Source organism: Hemitrygon akajei, chromosome 3 (genome assembly GCF_048418815.1).
Source record: "Hemitrygon akajei chromosome 3, sHemAka1.3, whole genome shotgun sequence".
Classification (NCBI taxonomy): domain Eukaryota; kingdom Metazoa; phylum Chordata; class Chondrichthyes; order Myliobatiformes; family Dasyatidae; genus Hemitrygon; species Hemitrygon akajei.
This window is the reverse complement of record NC_133126.1, coordinates 4,297,153-4,319,014: the sequence shown is the minus strand read 5'-3', so window position 1 is coordinate 4,319,014 and position 21,862 is coordinate 4,297,153. Positions and strand designations below refer to the sequence as shown.

Genomic DNA, 21,862 nt, shown 5'->3' with positions numbered 1-21,862 from the left:
ATCTTGCATGACAAATCTATTGGAAGTCTTTGAAGAAATAACAAGCAGGATAGCCAAAGGATAATCACTGGATGTTGTGTACTTGGATTTTCAGAAGGCCTTTGACAAGGTGCCACACATAACTATACTTAACAAGTTAAGAGCCTGTGATATTACAGGAAAGGTATTAGCATGGATAAAACAGTGGCTGATTGGCAGGATGCGAAGTGTGGGAACAAAAGGCTGGTTGCTGATGACTAGCGCTGTTCCACAGGGTTCTTTTTATGTTATATCTCAATGATTTGGATGATGGAATTGATGGTTTTGTGGCAAAGTTTGCAGACGATACGAAAATAGGTGGAAAGGCAGGCAGTTTTGAGGAGGCAGGCTGCAGAAAAACTTAAGATTAGGAGAATGGGCAAGGAAGTGGCAGATAGAATAGTGTCAGGAAGTGTATGGTCATGCACTTTGGTAAAAGAAATAAAAGGGCAGACTAATTTAAAATTCTGAGGTGCAAAGGGACTTGGAAGTCCTAGTGCAAGATTCCCTATAGGTTAAATTGCAGTTTGAGTCAGTGGAGAGAAAGGCAAATGTGATGTAAGCATTCATTTCAAGAGGATTAGATTATAAAAGCAAGGATGTAATGTTGAGAATTTATAAAGCACTGAAGCCTCACTTGGAGTATTGTGACCAGTTTTGGGCCCCTTATCCTAGAACGTATGTGTTGATATTGGAGAATTCAAAGGAGATTCATGAAAATCATTCCAGGATTGAAAGGCTTGTCATATGAAGAGTGTTCCATAGCTGCGGGCCAGTACTCATTGGAATTCAGAAGAATGAGGGGTGGCATCATTAAATTGTTGAAATGCATTGATAGAGTGGATGTGGAGAGGATGTTTTCTATGGGGGGGGGGGGGGGAGGAGAGTCTAAATCCAGAGATCACTGTCTCAGAATAGAGGGGCATCCTTTTGGAATAGAGATGAGGAGCAAATTCTTTGGCCAGAGAGTGGTGAATCTGTGGAATTCATTGCTACAGGCGGCTGTGGAGGCCAAATCTTTATGTATATTTAAAGCAGAGGCTGATAGATTCTTGATTAGTCAGAGCATGAAGGGATATGGGGAGAAGACAGGAGATTAGGGCTGAGAGGGAAATTGGATCAGCCATGATGAAATGGCAGAGCTGACTCGATGGGTCAAAATGGTCTAATTTTGCTCCTATATCTTACTGTTTTGTGACAAGGTTGAATGACAATTAAACTTGAAGTTGTCAACACTATTTTTCATGCAATAAATGTAGAAAATTCAGCAAAATCCAAATGGAAGAAAAACTGAAATGTTAATTTTTTCATCCTTTTAATTCCTTAGCATGTATCTATTGCAGATGGTCAATGGAGTAGGCAGTTTAAATGTTTTGGCATGCATTAAATGGGCTAAAAGGCCTGGTTAGGGGCCGTACTTTTCCAAAACCCGATGAAGTCACATAGGATCCACAGTGAGTTGGTAAACTGGATCCAAAACAGGCCTGGTGAGAGAAAACCAGGGGCAGTAATATCGATGCATTTTTCTGATCGGAGGTTTGTGACCAACTGCATCCGACAAGGATCCATACTGGGACCTCAGCTGTTGGTAATATTTATTAATGATTTGGATGAAAGGATGAGAGTGGATGTGGAGAGGATGTTTCCTATAGTGGGAGTGTCTCAGTCCAGAGGGTAAAGCCTCAGAACAGAGGGGCATCCATTTATAACATTAATGAGAAGGTATTTCTTCAGCCAGAGGGTATCCAGTTGACGATGGAGACCAAGTCACTGAGTATTTAAAACAGAGGTTGATAGGCTCTTGGTTAGTCAGGGTGTCAAAGGTTACAGGGAGAAGGCAGGAGAATGGGATTGAGAGGGATAATAAATCAGCCATGATGGAATGACAGAGCATCTCGGTGGGCCAAATGGCCTAACGCTGCTTCTATGGCTTATGGTCTAAAATGTAGGTGGTCTGTTTAGTATGTTTGAAGTTGAAGAATTGGGATTTGAGGACAATGAGGAAGGTTGTCAATGGACGGCTTGGGAATTTGGGCAGAGACACTTCAGACTCAGTTTAATCTGGTATAAGGGCAAGGCATTTTCAAAGGTCAAATGCAAGTATACAGTAAGTGCTGGGGGCAATGATGTACAGAGGGATTTGGGGTGCAAGTCCATAGCTCCCTTGAACATAGAATATAGAATAGTACAGCACAGTACAGGCCCTTTGGCCCACAATGTTGTGCCAACCCTTAAACCCTGCCTCCCATGTAACCCCCCACCTTAAATTCCTCCATATACCTGTCTAGTAGTCTCTTAAATTTCACTAGTGTATCTGCCTCCACCACTGACTCAGGCAGTGCATTCCACACACCAACCACTCTCTGGGTGAAAAACCTTCCTCTAATATCCCCCTTGAACTTCCCTCCCCTTACCTTAAAGCCATGTCCTCTTGTACTGAGCAGTGGTGCCCTGGGAAAGAGGCGCTGACTGTCCACTCTGTCTATTCCTCTTAATATGTTGTACACCTCTGTCATGTCTCCTCTCATCCTCCTTCTCTCCAGAGAGTAAAGCCCTAGCTCCTTCAATCTCTGATCATAATCCATACTCTCTAAACCAGGCAGCATCCTGATAAATCTCCTCTGTACCCTTTCCAATGCTTCCACATCCTTCCTATAGTGAGGTGACCAGAACTGGACACAGTACTCCAAGTGTGGCCTAACTAGAGTTTTATAGAGCTGCATCATTACATCGCGTCTCTTAAACTCTATCCCTCGAATTATGAAAGCTAACACCCCATAAGCTTTCTTAACTACCCTATTTCCCTGTGAGGCAACTTCCAGGGATCTGTGGACATGTACCCCTAGATCTCTCTGCTCCTCCACACTACCAAGTATCCTGCCATTTACTTTATTCTCTGCCTTGGAGTCTGTCCTTCCAAGTAGCAACACAACTGGAGAAGTGCTACAGAAGGTGTGGAGCTTGCTTGGCTGAGTATTAAACTGGGAAGTCAATTTGCAGTTCTACAAAACTAGTTGGCCCAGATTTGGAGTATTGTGTGCAGGTTTAGTCATAGAACATAACAGCTTGGTACAGTCCTTTCTACCCACAATGTTGTGCCGACCTTTTAATCTACATCATGACCAATCTAATCCTTCCCTCTCACATAGCTCTCTACTTTTTTTTTTCATCCACATGCCTATCTAAGAGTTGCTTAAACATCCCTAATGCATCTGCCTTTACCACCAACCCTGGCACAGCATTCTATGCACCCACCACTGTGTAAAAATCCCCCCTCCCCCATTATACTTTCCTCCAAGTAACTTAAAATTATTGCCTCTCATCCTACCCATTTCTGCCCTGGAAAAAAAGGTACTGGCTGTCCACACTCTATTCCTCTCCTCACCTTGTTTATCAAGTCACCTCTCATCCTCTTTCACTACAAAGAGAAAGCCCTAGCTTGCTTAATGTTTCCTCATATGACATGGTCTCTAATCCAGGCAGCAGCATACTGGCACCCTCTAAAGCTTCCTACCACAGTATAGGAAGGATGTGCAGGATTTGGAGAAGGAACAAAAGATGTGATCTAGGGTATTGCCTCAATTGGAACATCCTAGCAAAAAGGAGAGGTTGGATAAAATTTGATGGTTTTCTCTGCAGTGTCAGAGATTGAGCTGTTTCAAGTATTATGAGAAGTTTCAAGTATTATGAGATGTATCAATGGAAAGCGAAGAATAGATGTTTAGATAAGATTTTAAAATAACGGAGAGCAATAGGTGCCTGGAATGTACTACCAGAAGAATAACAGAAGATAGCATCTCAACATTTAAGAGTTCTTTTACAGCAGGAACAGGCAGAAAATCGAGGGATGTGGAAATACCAGGTGGAATTGATATTGTGGTCAGCTCAAATGGCCTGTCCTCCACTACAGTACAGTAAAATGGAAACACATCACCACCTTTTAGAGACATGAGGTTCTGCAGATGCTGGAAATCCAGAACAACACCCACAAAATGCTGGAGGAACTCAGATGGTCAGGCAGCATCTATGGAAAAGAAGGGTCTCGGCCAAAATCATCAACTGTCTATTCATTTCCACAGATGCTGCCTGACCTGCTGAGTTCCTCCAGCAATTTGTATGTGTTACCACCTTTTAAAATCCCTCCCTAAGCCACCAAAGAAGTCCATACAGACATTTTGTATCTCAAATTTTTGTTCTGTATTGTTAGTTTTCCCTTATTTGAACTCAATGCACTGTCTGAACAGTATGCAAGGTAATGGTATTGTTTCAGTACATGTGACAATAATAAACCAATTCCAATAACAAACATGTAAGGGTGGCACAGCTAGTAGAGACACATTTCTGTAATATGTACAGACTTTGCCTGTGACCGATCAAGCTTTTCCCATGTCTCATAGAACATAAAACAGTATAGCAAAGGAACAGTCCTTTCGGCCCACAATGTTGTACCGAACCAGTTAAATTAGTAATCAAATAGCTACCTAAACTAATCTCTTCCATCTACACAATGTCCATATCCCTCAATTTTCCTCACATCCACGTGCCTATCTAAATGTCCCTTAAAGGTCCCCAATGTTTCTGCCTCTATCACACCTCAGGCAGCACGTCCCAGTTACCCACCACTAAAAAAAATTCCCTCACCTTAAATTCATGCCCTCTGGTATTAGACATTTCAACACCGAGGGGAAAAAGACACTGTCTGCCTACTCTGTCATAATCTTAAAACGTCTATCAGATCTCCCCTCAGCCTCCGCAGCTCCACTAAGCCACTAAGACAGAAAAGGGTGAATTTATTATGGGGAACAAGGAAATGGCAGACGAGTTGAACAGGTACTTTGGATCTGTCTTCACTAGGGAAGACACAAACAATCTCCCAGATGTAATAGTGGCCAAAGGAACTAGGGTAAAGGATGAACTGAAGGAAATTTATATTAGGCAAGAAACGGTGTTGGATAGACTGTTGAGTCTGAAGGCTGATAAGTCCCTGGGATCTGATGGTCTGCATCCCAGGGTACTTAAAGAGGTGGCTCTAGAAATCGTGGACGCATTGGTAATCATTTTCCAATGTTCTATAGATTCAGGAACAGTTCCTGCTGATTGGAGGGTGGCTAATGTTGTCCCACTTTTCAAGAAAGGAGGGAGAGAGAACACAGGGAATTATAGACTGGTTAGCCTGATGTCAGTGGTGGGAAAGATGCTGGAGTCAATTATAAAAGAGGAAATTACAACACATTTGGATAGCAGTAGAAGGATCAGTTCGAGTCAGCATGGATTTATGAAGGGAAAATTATGCTTGACTAATCTTCTGGAGTTTTTTGAGGATGTAACTATGAAAATGGACAAGGGAGAGCCAGTGGATGTAGTGTACCTGGACTTCCAGAAAGCTTTTGATAAAGTCCCACATAGGAGATTAGTGGGAAAAATTAGGGCACATGGTATTGGGGGCAGAGTACTGACATGGATTGAAAATTGGCTGGCTGACAAGAAACAAAGAGTAGTGATTAACGGGTCCCTTTCGGAATGGCAGGCTGTGACCAGTGGGGTACCGCAAGGTTCGGTGCTGGGACCGCAGCTGTTTACAATATACATTAATGATTTAGATGAAGGGATTAAAAGTAACATTAGCAAATTTGCTGATGACACAAAGCTGGGTGGCAGTGTGAAATGTCAGGAGGATGTTATGAGAATGCAGGGTGACTTGGACAGGTTGGGTGAGTGGGCAAATGTATGGCGGATGCAGTTTAATGTGGATAAATGTGAGGTTATCCACTTTGGTGGCAAGAACAGGAAGGCAGATTACTATCTAAATGGAGTCAAGTTAGGAAAAGGGGAAGTACAATGAGATCTAGGTGTTCTTGTACATCAGTCAATGAAAGCAAGCATGCAGGTACAGCAGGCAGTGAAGAAAGCTAATGGCATGCTGGCTTTTATAACAAGAGGAATTGAGTATAGGAGTAAAGAGGTCCTTCTGCAGCTGTACAGGGCCCTGGTGAGACCCCACCTGGAGTATTGTGTGCAGTTTTGGTCTCCAAATTTGAAGAAGGACATTCTTGCTATTGAGGGAGTGCAACATAGGTTCACAAGGCTAATTCCCGGAATGGCGGGACTGTCATATGTTGAAAGATTGGAGCGATTGGGCTTGTATACACTGGAATTTAGAAGGATGAGAGGGGAACTGATTGAAACATATAAGATTATTAAGGGATTGGACACTCTGGAGGCAGGAAGCATGTTCCCGCTGATGGGTGAGTCCAGAACTAGAGGCCACAGTATAAGAATAAGGGGTAGGCCATTTAGAACAGAGATGCGGAAAAACTTTTTCACCCAGAGAGTGGTGGATATGTGGAATGCTCTGCCCCAGAAGGCAGTGGAGGCCAAGTCTCTGGATGCATTCAAGAGAGAGTTAGATAGAGGTCTTATAGATAGCGGGGTCAAGGGATATGGGGAGAGGGCAGGAACGGGGTACTGATCGTGTATGATCAGCCATGATCACAGTGAATGGCGGTGCTGGCTATAAGGGCCGAATGGCCTACTCCTGCACCTACTGTCTATTGTCTATTGTCCACAGAAAACAACACACGTTTGTCAAAAAAAAATCTGAAAAGATATGTGAATTGGTAGGTTCATTGGCCTATGTAAATGTGTGGGTGAGTGATAGAAACTGGGATAAGCTAAAGGGAATGATGTGAAAACAAAGGATAAAATGGATAATTATTGTTGAAGGATAGTCAGTACAGACTCAGTGCGCTGAAGGGCCAATTTCTGTGCTGTATATCTCTATCATTATCTTCCTGAGAATGTGATGTCCATTCTCTTGTTAATATTGAAATACTGACCATTAGCTATACAAAAAACAACACTTGGATCAGGAAATTAACAATTACAAGTGGTTTCTTTGGGCTTTTCAGTATTCATTTTCACAATGTAAATGCATTATGTACTTCAAGCACTGATGGCAAAACTGTTATGACAAAAAAAGCACGAAGCCTTTGAGCCTTCCTCTCCATTTCACTTCCTTGGATATGTCTGTTTTAACTGCAATAAGAGTGAAAGTTCAGCCCTTTAACAAAGGTCAAAACAGCACATAGCCTTAGCAATTAGACACCTGCAGAGGCCAAGTCATTGGGTATATTTAAAGCGGAGGTTGATAGATTGCTGAGCTATCTAACCAGCCAGCACAGTGGTGCATGTAGGTTTCATTTCAACATTTAAGAGAAGTTTGGATAGGTACATGGATGGTAGGGGTATGGAGGGCTATGGTCCCAGTGCAGGCCAATGGGAGTAAGCAGTTTAAAAGGGTCAGCACAGACGAGATGGGCAGAAGTGCCTGTTTCAGTGCTCTACTTTTCTATGACTCTATTAATCAGGGAGTCAAAGTTTATGGGGAGAAGGCATCAGAAAGGAGTTGAGGGGAAAATGGATCAGCCACAATGAAATAGCAGAGCAGTCTAAATGGGCTGAGTTGCATAATTCTGCTCATAGGTATTAATCTCATGTTCATATTTATACCTGCAAGTCAGCTTTCTCATCAATAACTTTCACATAGTTAGCGTTGGTTAATGCCCAAGAAAATGCCCGTGGAATGTGTGGGTTTCCTCTGAGTGCTCTGGTTTCCTCCCACAGTCCAAAGACGTACTGAGTAGAAAGCTAATTGGTCATTGTAAACTGTCCTGTGATTAGGATAGGGTAAAATCGGGGATTGCTGGGTAGCACAGCTCAAATCACTGGAAGTATCTGTTCCACGCTGTATCTCTGAATAAAAAATTAAAAACAAAATAACGTACTTTTTGATTCCCTTGTTGTTTCCAAGCATTGATTCCAGATAAGCAAAGCTGAGTGCCCGATAAAAGCAGTTTCCATCACCAAGTGTCCTTCTGAAGAAAGCATACTTTTTACTGATATCCTGAATGAAAAAGAAAAAGATGACTATACATTTGCAGGCGCATGAAAGGGACATACAGTACAGTGTATTATGGGCTTCCCATTCCCGTTCCAACATGTCAATCCACGGTCTCCTCTTTGAGGCCACTCTCAGGGTGGAGGAGCATCACATCAGATTCTGTCTGTGTAGCCTTCAACCTGATGGCCTGAATATAGATTTCTCCTTCTGGTAATTTTTTCCCCTCCCTCTTCCATTCCCCACTCTGGCCTCTTGCCTCTGCTCCTCACCTATCACCTCCCCTGGGTCCCCTGCAGCCCCTTATCTTTCCCACCCACCATCTGCTAGCTGCCCTCCTTCCCCTCCCCTCACCTTTTTATTCTGGAATCTTTCCCCCTTCCTTTCCAGTCCTGAAGAAGAGACTCGGCCCGAAACGTCGACTGTTTATTCATTTCCATTGGTACTGCCCGACCTGCTGAGTTCCAGCATTTTGTGTGTGTTTCTAAGCTATTCACTTAAAACTCTGGCAAAAATGCAAATCCAGGCAAAAAAAATTTTAAAAGATGTGACTGTACTCTCTGTCCCACATGCATGCAATCCACAAGTTGCAGTAAAATCCAGATTCTCCCAAAGAGTACCATAGAGAGACATGTTTTGTTTGCATTACACGTGTAAACACTTTTTCTTTATTACAACATACTGCTGCCACAAAATAAATATCATGAGATATTCCAGTGATATTAAACCCGATTCTGATTGACACAGCTAGTGACTTACTGTACAATTTAATTCGTGAAACCATAGTACACATGATGAAAAACAGCAATATTGTCCTTCACATAATTTAAAATTAAAATCATACCTGTACTTTTTGTTGATAAATTCTGTCTTCAGGATGTTCATCTCCAAGAGCTTGTATTTCACTTCGATCAGAGACTATCAATACAGGTCCACACTATGTACATAAAACAGAAAAATAACACTCACTTCAATAGCAAATTCGGTACTCAAAGGACAAACACGTCACAGCAAAATCCAAACTTACTGCTGATTTTGTTCACCACTTTGATCTCTTTTATTTTAATGTGTTTACTTTATTTAGCAATACGACATGGAGTAGGCCCTTCTGGCCCTTTGAGCCATGCCATCCCAGCAACCCTACAACTCAGATGAACCCTGACAGGACAATTCACAATAACTGATTAACCTAACAACTATGTCTTTGGACTGTAGGAGGAAACTGGGGCACCTGGGGAAAACCCACACATTCCACTGGGAGGACGTACAAAGACTGCTTAAAGAAGGGTGCCAAAATTGAAGTCTGAGCTCTTGACGCCCCGAGCTTTAATAGTGTCACGCTCACCGCTATGCTAACCATGGCACCACAGGTTTTTGCACTACTTATTTTTTAATGTATTTCTTCTTGTAACTTACAGTACATGTTGTGTATTGCACTGTATTGCTCTCAAAATAACAAATTTCACAGCATACATCAATATTACAGCTGATTCTGATAATTCAACAAAAATATAACATACTATTGCTCACACGCACAAAATGCTGGAGGAACTCAGCAGGTCAGGCAGCATCCATGGAAATGAACAAACAGTTGATGTTTCAGGCTGAGACCCTTCACCAAGACTCCAAAGGATGGGGGAAGACTCCAGGATCTCCAGAATGGGGGGGGGGGGGGGAGAGGGAGGAGGGGAATGAAGAAAGAAGGTTGGAGCTGATGGGTAGAAATATTATTTCTCTCCCTTCTTGCAGTGTCAATTGTTGAAAGTTTCAGTGTCATGTCTGCCAAGTATTCCATCAATGAAGCTTGTATGTGGTGAACAATTTAAAAAGCTTAAGTTTTTTTGGGGGTCTGCGAGTTTTGTTTCATTTCTTTTTCATGCCAGTCAGGGGTGGGGGGAATTGATGCCTTTGTTTCATCAGTACCCATGGTCTTTCTGTGTTTAATGGCCATCTGGATAAGACAAATATCAAAGCTGTATTATACATGCATACTTTGACAATAAAAATCCCGGGCCAGTCTTTCAAATTGTCTCCAAGTCTTTTGTTTGAAGTGAGGCCTATTAAAGAGATTATTTAATGCCACTCACTTCACTGTTTCTTCTGTAATGACACTCCTTTCACAAAGTCCCTGGCCTCAGTCAGCGATACAATGCACAGCCTCTCACCAGTGCATGTAACAGTGCTGTAGCAGGCAAACAGCATTAAAGATCCTTGGAGCTTCTTCTGGCATTTCTGTTGCTCTGGGATTTTACAGGATGGAGTTGCTAGCCAGCCCCATGGCCAACCCTCCTCCTTTCAGTGATGACTGGTACACTACCAAAACTGGCCTCAACTCCTCTTCCTTGCCAGATCCCCACAGCATCAATTCCTTGGTCTTTTAAATAATTAGCTAAATCCACCTCATAGATTTCTAATTATTCTGCCTCTACCACTTTCCATGATAGTGAATTACACAGATTCACTCCATAAGTTCTTTCTAATTGGAAAGAGATAAAATCAGACAAAATGGTAAAGTGGGTAACTGGGGAAGGGCTAACTTTGAAGGGATGAGGCAGGAACTAGCGAGAGTAAATTGGAAACAGATGTTTAAAGGGGAAAGCAAAGAAGTAATGTGGGAGAAGTTTAGGGACCACTTGAGCAGGGTTCAGGGTAGGTTTGTCCCACTGAGGCAAGGAAAAAATGGTACGAGAAGGGAACCGTGGCTGACGAAATATGTGAGGCAACTCGTCAAGAGGAAAAAGGAAGCATATGTTAGATATAAGAAGCAGGAAGTAGGAGGGGCTTATGAGAAATATAGGGCAGCCAGGAAGGATCTAAAGAAAGGAGAGCTCGAAGGGGGCATGAGAAGGCCTTGGCATGTAGAATTAAGGAGAACCCCAAGGCATTCTATGCATATGTAAAGAATAGGAGGATGATGAGAATGAAGGTAGGACCGCTAAAGGATAAAGAAGGCAACATGTGCCTGGAGGCGGAGGAGGTTGTGGAGGTCCTAAATGAATACTTTGCTTCAGTATTCACAAGTGAAAAGGATCTTGATCAGGATGAGGTCGAAGTAGAGCGGGCCTATGTGCTGGACAATGTGGAGATTAAGGAAGAAGAAGTGCTGGATCTTCTTAAAAACATTAAGATTGATAAATCCCCAGGGCCGGATATGATACACCCCAGGTTGTTGTGGGAATTGAGAGAAAAGATCACTGGAGCATTAGCTATGATCTTTGAATCCTCTTTGGCTGCAGGGGAAGTGCCGGAGGACTGGAGAATGGCAAATGTAGTTCTCTTGTTTAAAAAAGGTAATAGGGAGAAACCTGGGAACTATAGACCAGTGAGTCTTACATCGGTGGTCTGCAAACTACTGGAAAGGATTCTTAAGGATAGGATCTATGAGCATTTGGAGAAGTACAGTCTACTCATGGATAGTCAACATGGCTTTGTGAAGGGAAGATCGTGCCTCACAAGCCTGATTGAGGTTTTTGAAGAGGTAACAAAAGAAATTGATGAGGGTAGGGCAGTGGATGTGGTCTACATGGACTTTAGCAAAGCATTTGACAAGGTCCCTCATGAGAGACTCATCCAGAAAATCATGAGGCATGGGATAAGTGGAACCTTGGCTGTTTGGATAAAAAAAATTGGCTTAAAGGAAGAAAGCAGAGGGTAGTTGTAGAAGGAAAGTATTCTGCCTAGAGGTTGGTGACTAGTGGAGTGCTGCAGGGATCTGTCCTGGGATCCCTGCTATTTGTGATTTTTATAAATGACCTGGATATAGAGGCGGAAGGATGGGTGAGTAAGTTTGCGTATGACACGAAGATTGGAGGAGTTGTGGATGGAGCTGTAGGTTGTCGAAGGGCAGATGGAGTTCAATCCAGACAAGTGTGAGGTCATGCATTTTGGAAGGACAAACCAGAAGACTGAGTACAGGATTAATGGTCAGTTACTTAACAGTGATGAACAAAGGGACCTTGAGGTTCAAATTCATACATCCCTCAAAGTCGCTGCACAGGTTGATAGGGTAGTTAAGAAGGCCTATGGATTGCTAGGCTTCATTAATGGGGATTGAGTTCAAGAGTAGAGAGGTCATGTTGCAACTCTACAAATCTCTGGTGAGACCGCATTTAGAGTATTGTGTTCAATTCTGGTCACCTCATTATAGGAAGGATGTGGAAGCTATGGAGAGAGTGCACAGGAGATTTACCAGGATGTTGCCTGGTTTGGAGAACAAGTCATATGAAGCAAGTAAAAAACACAAAATGCTGGCAGAACTCAGCAGGCCAGACAGCATCTATGGGAGGAGGTAATAACGACGTTTCGGGCCGAAACCCAGGAGGGCCCGAAACGTCGTTATTACCTCCTCCCATAGATGCTGTCTGGCCTGCTGAGTTCTGCCAGCATTTTGTTTTTTTTATTTATTTCCAGCATCTGCAGATTCACTTGTGTTGTCATATGAAACAAGGTTAGCAGAGCTGGGACTTTTCTCTTTGGAGTGTAGAAGAATGAGAGGGAACTTGATAGAGGTCTACAAGATTATGAGAGGCATAGATAGGGTGGATAGTCAGTACCTGTTTCCCAGAGCACCAATAGCAAACACCAGAGGGCATAGGTACAAAATTAAGGGAGGGAAGTTTAGGGGGGACATCAGGGGTAAGTTTTTTTTACACAGAGGGTTGTGAGTGCCTGGAATGACTTGCCAGGGATGATGGTGGAGGCTAAAACATTAGGGGTATTTAAGAGCCTCTTGGACAGGCACATGGATGAAAGAAAAATGGAGGGTTATGGGGTAGTGTGGGTTTAGTACTTTTTTTAAGGATTACATGGGTCGGCACAAGATGGAGGGCTGAGGGGCCTGTACTGTGCCGTAGTGTTCTATGGTTCTATGGTAATTGGCTAATTCTTATCTATAGATTTGAATGGAATTTCCTTATCTTGGCTATATAATGCCCAAGCAAAAAGCAGCACTATCTTAGCTTTCTCTGTTCTATCAACTCTTAATAAAACAATCGTGAAGTAACAAGTTTTGTGCCTCTTCACTGACTTCCAGAAAACACCCTTGGATTAAAAGGTGAACAGCCTTTTGGTAAAAGGCACCAAAACTTTTTAAAGATTTAACGAAGGGCCTTGTTCCTTCCACCATTTCAATGGCCCTCTCCACGCAAACAGAAAACATACTCTGCATAAATAGTTCTTTCAGGCCTTTGACCACAGGGCCATCAGGCAGTGGTCAGCACGTAAGGTCCTGCAGGCACTGCAGGAGAAGGATGTGATGGACACGGTGGGGTGGTTCCCTGAACAGACAGTCCAGTTCATCTGGCAAAATGCCTCATCGCCAGACCTCACCAACAGGCACCAAGACCTCGCCTGGCTGGCGGTGAGAGGGGCCCTCCCAGTCCAATCCCTCCTGTACGCCCGGAACGTCGTCTCCACACCCCTCTGCCCACGGGAGGACTGCAGTGAGGAGGAGTCAGTGACCCACCTCTTTGCACACTGTGGGTTCGCGGAGATGGTGTGGAGGAGGATGGAAGGGGCAGTGTCGAGGTTCATCCCCAGCAGCGGCATAACAGAGGACTCTCTGATCTACGGGCTGTTCCCTGGGACGCACATGGAGACCAACATCCGGTGCTGCTGGCAGATCATCAACTCGGTGAAAGACGCTCTTTGGTCGGCCCGAAACTTGATGGTCTACCAGCACACGGAGATGTCCGTGGGGGAATGCTGCCGACTGGCACATTCTCGGCTGCAGGAGTACGTGCTGAGGGACGCACTGAAACTCAGTGCAGCCACCGCAAGGGCCCGTGGGGAAGGACCACATTCTAGGGTTCTTCTCCCGTGGGAGTTTGGCGGGGGTGTATACCCCTGAACAAGTGTATGTAAATATGAAGTAACAGAGTGCCACCTGGGTGGCTAAAGTGTGGGAATGTAAAGACTGCAATGGAAACATTTGTAAAGGACTGAGAGTCACTGAATGGTTTATTGTACATAATTTTATTTTTGAATAAAGTATATTTTGATTAATAAAAAAACTCTGCATAAATAAAATTCTTAATTCAACTTTAACTTTTCTATCAATATCATAAGTATTTCTTCTTAATCGCTCTAGAGTAGGGCTATAATAATTTTACACACCAATTAAATCTCCACTCTGCTCCAAAGAAAACAATCTTGATATCCAATTTTTATCCCCCAAAGCTAAAATTAATCAGACCTGCAAGCATTTCCATAAATGTCCTTCATTCCATATCAATGCAATCATCTCCTTCCAGGAATGTGGTGACCAGACCCTTTTGAAGAAATATTGCTGTGGCTTTACAGTTCTAGTTCTCAGTTATTAAAACAAAGGCCCTCTTATTCACACAAGCTACTTTAGGGTTATGCAGACACGAAATAGGGGCACCACGAGAGCATAGAGGTTTGCGTGACAGTATTACAGATCGGGGCACTAGAGATCAGCTATCTTTAAGGAGTTTTACGTCTTTCCTGTGGAATGCATGGGTATCCTCGGGCGCTCTGGTTTCCAAAGACATTCTGGATCGTAGGTTTATTAGTCATTGTAAATTGCCTTTGATTGGGGGGGGGGGGGGGAAGAAGAGGTGCTCGGTGGTGCAGGTTGTTGGGCTTATTCCACACTGTATCTCGAAATAAAATTAATTAAAATCATTTAATGACACAAAGAAACAAATTCTCTAATGTTTCTTATTATCCTATTGGTGTTCCCTCACCTTATCTGGTGTCTTCAAATACAGCTTTTAGATCAGTACCGGCCCTTCAGCCCACAATGTTGTGCTGACCTCTTAACCCATTCTAAGATCAATTTAACCCTTCCCTCCTAATATAGACCTCCATTCTTCTATCATTCACGTACCTATCTAAGGCAGGGGTTCCCAACTTTTTTATGCCATGAACCAATGCCATTAAGCAAGGGGTTTGTGGATCCCAAGCTAGGTTCTCAGTTTCTTAAAAGTCCCTATCACTCAGGGCATTCCATGTACTCACCACTCCATGTAAGAACATCTCCCCTACATGTAGGGACATGTTCGGCACAGCTTTGTGGGCTGAAGGGCCTGTATTGTGCTGTATGATTTTTCCCAATCACCTTAAAAATATGCCATTCCGTATCACCCTGGGCAAAAGTCTCTGGCTGTCCACTCTATCTGACTCTGCCATCTTGTCCACCGCTATCAAGTGGCCTCTCATGCCCCTTCAATCCAAAGAGAAAAGTCGTATGTTTGGATAGATTAAATACTGAGGCAAGAATGGGGATTCATGGCTCTGGAGTCTTCCAGCAGCTACAGGGTACTGCTGGCACAGCTAGATGAGCACAAAGACTGCCAAGTGGGTGAGCAATTTCACCACCGGGCCATGATAGTGGGACCATTGAAACTGAGGCAGTGAAAAGGAATGACGGTTAAACACCGTAAGACTACAGACACTGGAGCATTAGGCCTTTCTGCTCCGCCATCCCATCACGGCTGATCTCTCTGTGTTTCTGTAGCAGGAGGCAGGGATTCAGATTTCTGGATAACTGGGACCTCTTCTGGGGCAGGTGGGACCTGCACAAAAAGGACAGGTTGCACTTGAATCCAAGGGAGACCAAAATTCTTGCGAGCAGGTTTACTAGAGCTGTTGGCAATGGTGTAAACTAATATGGCAGGGAAATGGGAGCCAGTATGATAGAGCTCAGGATGAGCTGGCTGGTTTACAAGCAGATGATGGATGTAACATGAATATATGGAAGGACAAGCCAATGATTGGGTACAAAGGTACCCCATGCAAGGCTTATTGAGAAAGTAAAGAAGCATGGGATCCAAAGGGAATTGCTTTGTGGATCCAGAACTGGCTTGCCCACAGAAGGCAGAGTGGTTGTAGACAAGTCATATTCTGCATGGAGGTTGGTCACCAGTGTTGTGCCTCAGGGATCTGTTCTGGGACCCTTACTCTTCGTGATTTTTATAAATGACCTGGATGAGGAAGTGGAGGGATGGGTTAGTAAGTTTGCTGATGACACAAAGGTTGGAGGTGTTGTGGACAGTGTGGAGGGCTGTCAGAGGTTACAACAGGAAGTTAATAGGATGCAAAACTGGGCTAAGAAGTGGCAGATGGAGATCAACCCAGGTAAGTGTGAAGTGGTTCATTTTGGTAGGTCAAATATGATGACAGAACATAGTATTAATGGTAAGATCATATATAACCATATAACAATTACAGCACGGAAACAGGCCATCTCGGCCCTTCTAGTCCGTGCCGAACGCTTACTCTCACCTAGTCCCACTGGCCCGCACTCAGCCCATAACCCTCTTGGCAGTGTGGAGGATCAGAGAGACCTTGGGGTCTGAGTCCATAGGATGCCCAAAGCAGCTGCGCAGGTTGACTCTGTAGTTAAGTAGGCATACAGTGTATTGGCCTTTATCAATCATGGAACTGAATTTAGGAGCCGAGAGGTAATGTTGCAGCTATATGGGACCCTGGTCAGACCCCACTTGGAGTACTGTGCTCAGTTCTGGTTGCATCACTACAGGAAGGATGTGGAAATCATAGACAGGGTGTAGAGGAGATTTACAAGGATGTTGCCTGGATTGGGGAGCATGTCTTATGAGAATAGGCTGAGTGAACTCGGCCTTTTCTCCTTGGAGCGAGGGATGATGAGAGGTGACCTGATAGAGGTGTGTAAGATGATGAGAGGTATTGATCGTGTGGATAGTCAGAGGCTTTTTCCCAGGGCTGAAATGGCTGCAACAAGAGGGCACAAGTTTAAGGTGCTTGGGAGTAGATACAGAGAAGATGTCAGGGGTAAGTTTTTTTTATGCAGAGAGTGGTGAGTGTGTGGAATGAGCTGCCGGAAACAGTGATGGAGGCAGATACGACAGGGTCTTTTAAGAGACTTTTGGATAGGTACATGGAGCTTAGAAAAATAGAGGGCTACGGGTAAGCCTAGTAATTTCTACGGTAGGGACATGTTTGGCACAACTCTGTGGGCCAAAGGGCCTGTATTGTGCTGTAGGTTTTCTGTTTCTACGTAATATTAAGAACACCCACCACCAAGGACCATCAGGAAGGTGGTACAGGAGCCTCAGAACTCACAACCAATGGGGATAACTTCACTCACCCCATCACTGAACTATTACCTCAACCTATGGACTCACTTCCAAAGATTCTTCATCTCACGTTCTCTATTTATTGCTTGTTTATTATTATTATTTCTTTCTTTTTGTATCTGCACTGTTTGTTGTCGTCTGCAGTCTGGTTGAATGTCCAAGTTCGGTGGTCTTTCACTGATTCCATTATGGTTATTATTCTATAGATTTATTGAATCTCAAGCAACTGAATCTCAGGTATATGGTGACATATTCGTGTGTTGATAATAAATTTATTTTGAAGTTTGCCATAATACAGGAGTCATCTCTATTGCAGCGTTCTCACAACAAATGCCGATGTACCATTCTGTAAACACCAGGAAATCTGCAGATGCTGGAAATTCAAGCAATACACACAAAAAGCTGGTGGAACACAGCAGGCCAGGCAGCATCTATAGGGAGAAGCACAAATAGGAGGGGGAGGGGGAAATGCGAAATGATAGGAGAAGACCGGAGGGGGTGGGATGAAGCTAAGAGCTTGAAAGGTGATTGGCAAAAAGTGATACAGAGCTGGAGAAGGGAAAGGATCATGGGACAGGAGGCCTCGGGAGAAAGAAAGGGGGTGGGGAAGCACCAGAAGGAGATGGAGAACAGGCAAACAACTAAATATGTCAGGGATGGGGTAAGAAGGGGAGGAGGGGCATCAACGGAAGTTAGAGAACTTCCATTAATGCCTCTCCTCCTCTTCTTACCCCATCCCTGCCATATTTAGTTGTTTAGTTGTTATTTAGTTGTTTGTCTGTTCTCCATCTCCCTCTGGTGCTTCCCCCCCTTTCTTTCTCCCGAGGCCTCCCGTCCCATGATCCTTTCCCTTCTCCAGCTCTGTATCACTTTCGCCAATCACCTTTCCAGCTCTTAGCTTCATCCCACCCCCTCCGTTCTTCTATCATTTCGCATTTCCCCCTCCCCCCACTACTTTCAAATCTTACTATCTTTCCTTTCAGTTAGTCCTGATGAAGAGTCTCGGCCTGAAACATCGATAGTGCTTCTTCTTATAGAAGCTGCCTGGCCTGCTGTGTTCCACCAGCTTTTTGTGTGTGTTGTACCATTCTGTACATTGGTGTGACCCAGCATAAATTGGGTCACCACCAATGGAAGAGTAGAACAAATCAGGGAGCAAATCCCCATATCACCATAAAGCTTGTGACATGAACAATGTTAACTGGGGTTGCAACAAGATACCTCTAAATGCATTTTGCACACATTTTCAAAATTTAAAGTAAATTTATTATTGAAGTTCTTATTTCTCACAATAAACAGCCATGCGATTCATTTTCTTGCGGGCATACTCAGCAAATCTATAGAATAGTAACTGTAAAAAGGATTGATGCAAGATCAACCAGAGTGCAGAAGACAACAAACCGTGCAAATGCAAATATAAATAAATAGTTATAAGTAACAAGAGCATGAAATAACAAGATAGAGTCCTTAAAGTGAATCATTGGACGGGCAAATGAGTGTAGTTATCCCAAACACCAGAAAATCTGCAGATGCTGGAAATCCACATAACACACACAAAATGCAGGAGGAACTCAGCAGGTCAGGGAGCATCTATGGAAAAGAGTAAACAGTCGATGTTTCGGGATGAGACCCTTCTTCAGGACTGAACAGAGTACAAAGGTGGGGCATGAGGAGGAAGAAGTACAGGGGTGTAGGTGACGGGTGAAACTGGGAGAGGTGAAGTAAAGAGCTGGGAAGTTGATTGATGGAAGAGCTCAGAGAAGAGAGTTGATATCAGGCCCTTTGTTCAAGAGCCTGATGGGTGAGGGGTAGTAACTTGGTGGTGAGAGTCCTGAGGCACCCGTACTCTCACTCCTGAGGTAGCAGTGAGTGTGGGGGGGGGAGGGGGGGGAATCTCTGATGATGGATGCTACCTTTCTACGACAGTATTTCATGTAGATATGCTTAATGGTTGGAAGGGTGTTGCCCCTGATATACTGGGCTGAATCCACTACCTTTTGTAGGATTTTCCTTTCAAAGACATTGGTGTTCCCATAACAGGCTGTGATGTATTTTCTTCACAGAAACTTAACACAAAGTATTGAATAAAATTTCCACCTTTTAGATTTTTACTTATTACTTATATTCCCTGGACTTTATTACTTCCTGACGAAGGGTCAGCGTCAGCCTGAAACATCGGCTGTTTATTCATTTCCATGGATGCTGTCAGACCTGCTAGTTCCTCCAGCATTTTGTGTGTGTTACTCTGGATTTTCAGCATCTGCAGAATCTCATGTTTCAATGTCCCGCTTTCTTTAATGCTCGCACCAAGTACTTTAACCTTCTATGACCTCGTGTGCAAGGACATCAGATTCCTTTGAAGATCAGCTCATTTCATTCTTTTGTCAAATAAAAAATATTCCTCCCTTATATTTTTCCATCCGAAGTGGATAATCATATGCAATTCCTGCTATGAATGCTACTTGCATTTGGGGAACACATATTTCCTGCTAACTTAATTCTGAAAATATAACAGGATATAGTTTTCATGATGAAATGAGGTTAACTGAAAATTGAAGTGGTATAGAAACAAACATAATCCAAACTTTTAAAATGGAGGATTCACTGGTATTAATGTAAATGAACTTTGCAATGTGCAAACACACTTTTACTTAGTGACATTATTCCCAGTTCTGACTTTTAACTGGACACATTCTCAGAATCAGGCTTAATATCACTGGCATATGTCATGAAATTTGTTGTTTTAATGGCAGCAGTAATAATAGGAAGTTATAAATTACAATTATATATAAAATTTATGTTACATATACACATATATCATAAATTAAATAAATAGTTCAAAAAGAGGTTCATTGTGGATTCAGAAATCTGATGGTGGAGGGAAAGAAGCTCTTCCTAGTCTTTCAGGTTCCTGTACCTCCTCTTTGATGGTAGCAATGACAAGAGGGCAGGTCCTAGGTGATGAGAGTCCTTAATAATGGATGCTGCCTTTTTGAGGCATTGCTTTTTGAAGGTGTTCTCAATGCTGTGGAGGCTAGTGCCCGTGACCAACTATGACCTTCTTTCAGCCATGACTCAGTGATGCTCACTTCATTCTCGTCATTCTCATATTGTTTTTCTCTATTTCTCTCCACATCTCCTCTTTGAGAGTGAATATTTTCTCCCACACACAACAACCTCCTGCTCAGTAAGACCAAGGAACTGATTGTGGACTTCAAGAAGGGGAAGTTGAGAGAACATGCAGTAGTCCTCATTGAGGGATCAGCAGTGGAAAGGTTAGCAGCTTCAAGTTCCTGGGTGTCAACAGCTCCGAGGATCTATCCTGGGCCCAACATATTAATGCAATTACAAAGGTGCCTATATTTCATTAGGAGTTTGAGAAAATTTGGTATTTCACCCAGGGCTCTAGCAAATTTCTACAGATATAAATAAAGTAGAGAGCATTCTAACTGGCTGCATTATCACCTAGTACAGAGGAGGCACTACACAGGGTCAAAAAAAGTTGCTAAGTTGTAAACTCAGCCAATTCCATCGTGGACACTCCCAGCATTGAGTACACTTTCAAAAAGTGATACCTCAAAAAGATGGTATCAATCATTAAGGACCCCTTCACCCAGGACATGCCCTCTTCTCATTGCTACTATCAAAATGGTGGTTCAGGAACAGCTTCTTCCCCTCCACCAATAGATTTCTGAATGAACAATGAACCCATATACACTACCTCACTATTTTTTTGTTTTCTGCTCTCTTTTTGCACTTTTTAAAAAATATATTCTTAATGTAAGTTATTATTATGTAATGCACTTGTACTGCAGCTGTACAACAACACATTTTACAACATTTGCCAGTGATACTGAAACAACTGCAATACTATTTTGGGCTACCATCATAATTCATGAACTGATAATCCAATATTGCTTCCTTTGAAAAAAAAATTCAACATGAAGACTTTCAGACACGCCCTAAACTTCCCGTTTGGAATGAAGGACTTGAATCCTCATGCCTGGCAGCTGACTGAACATACAATACTTAAATTTGCCAATAAGCCACATTACGTCCGCTGCATGTCAGCTGTGTGTAACAATGTCAATGACGTCTAACTTATTAATAATAACTTATGTATTGGGCACTTTGTGTACATATGGTCCAGTTTAAAGTGCTTTATAATGGAATAAAGTGCAAACAGTAAAATAAAAGACAAAGATGTTAATTAAAAGCAAGGTGAAATAATTAGGCTTTGAGAGGGCGTTTAAGGGTGTCAGCTGAGTCTGCATCCCTTGTAGTTTTAGATACTGAGTTCCACAGTTTAGCAACGTAGTTCAGAAAAGCTGACGTGCTAATTCTCTACATTACAGTCATTCATTGGTGAATGCAATCATGCCCTGGCTCTCTGGACACAAACCTTCCCCAACAGCTGTTACTAGTATTTCATTCTCCCAAGACACTGCATGGGGAGCAAAGAGAAACTCTGACTTACTGCACCGTCCATTGCGAGGCGCCCCCAGCCGGCCGGCTCCCACTCTGGGCTGACAGGCGGCGCACACCCCGCCGCTGACACATCGCCCTCCGTCCGCCGCGCCGCAAAGCCTCACGTGACAGTGTCGCCGTCGCTCCGCAGAGCGTCACGTGACAGTGTCGCCCGCCCCTCCGCAGAGCATCACGTGACAGTGTCGCCCGCCCCCTCCGCAGAGCCCCACGTGACACTCCCGGCGCCGCGTCGGAACAATGGGACAAGCGGTGCCGTCACTCAAGCGTCCACCAGTCAATCAGGGTGGAGCTGCTAAAGGTTCCGCCTCCTTTGGCCGTGTCAAGTCGCTTTTATTGTCGTTTCGACCATAACTGCTGGTACAGTGCACAGTAAAAACGA

At 43.5% G+C, this 21,862-nt stretch overlaps 1 protein-coding gene across 2 annotated transcripts in view; it reads right to left on the bottom strand.

The window, feature by feature from the left end:
• The window catches only part of LOC140724716 (ubiquitin thioesterase OTUB2-like), a 32,157-nt gene extending 10,551 nt beyond the window's left edge, over positions 1–21,606 (bottom strand). For both annotated transcript variants that reach the window (XM_073039182.1, XM_073039183.1), the window contains exons 1-3: positions 21,473–21,606; positions 8,760–8,852; positions 7,803–7,921 (exon numbers count right to left, since the gene is read on the bottom strand). In XM_073039182.1, the coding sequence (XP_072895283.1) occupies positions 7,803–7,921; positions 8,760–8,852; positions 21,473–21,484 (224 nt within the window). In that variant the 5' untranslated portion in view covers positions 21,485–21,606. The remainder of the gene's footprint in view (positions 1–7,802; positions 7,922–8,759; positions 8,853–21,472) is intronic.
• Positions 21,607–21,862: the final 256 nt, after the last annotated feature.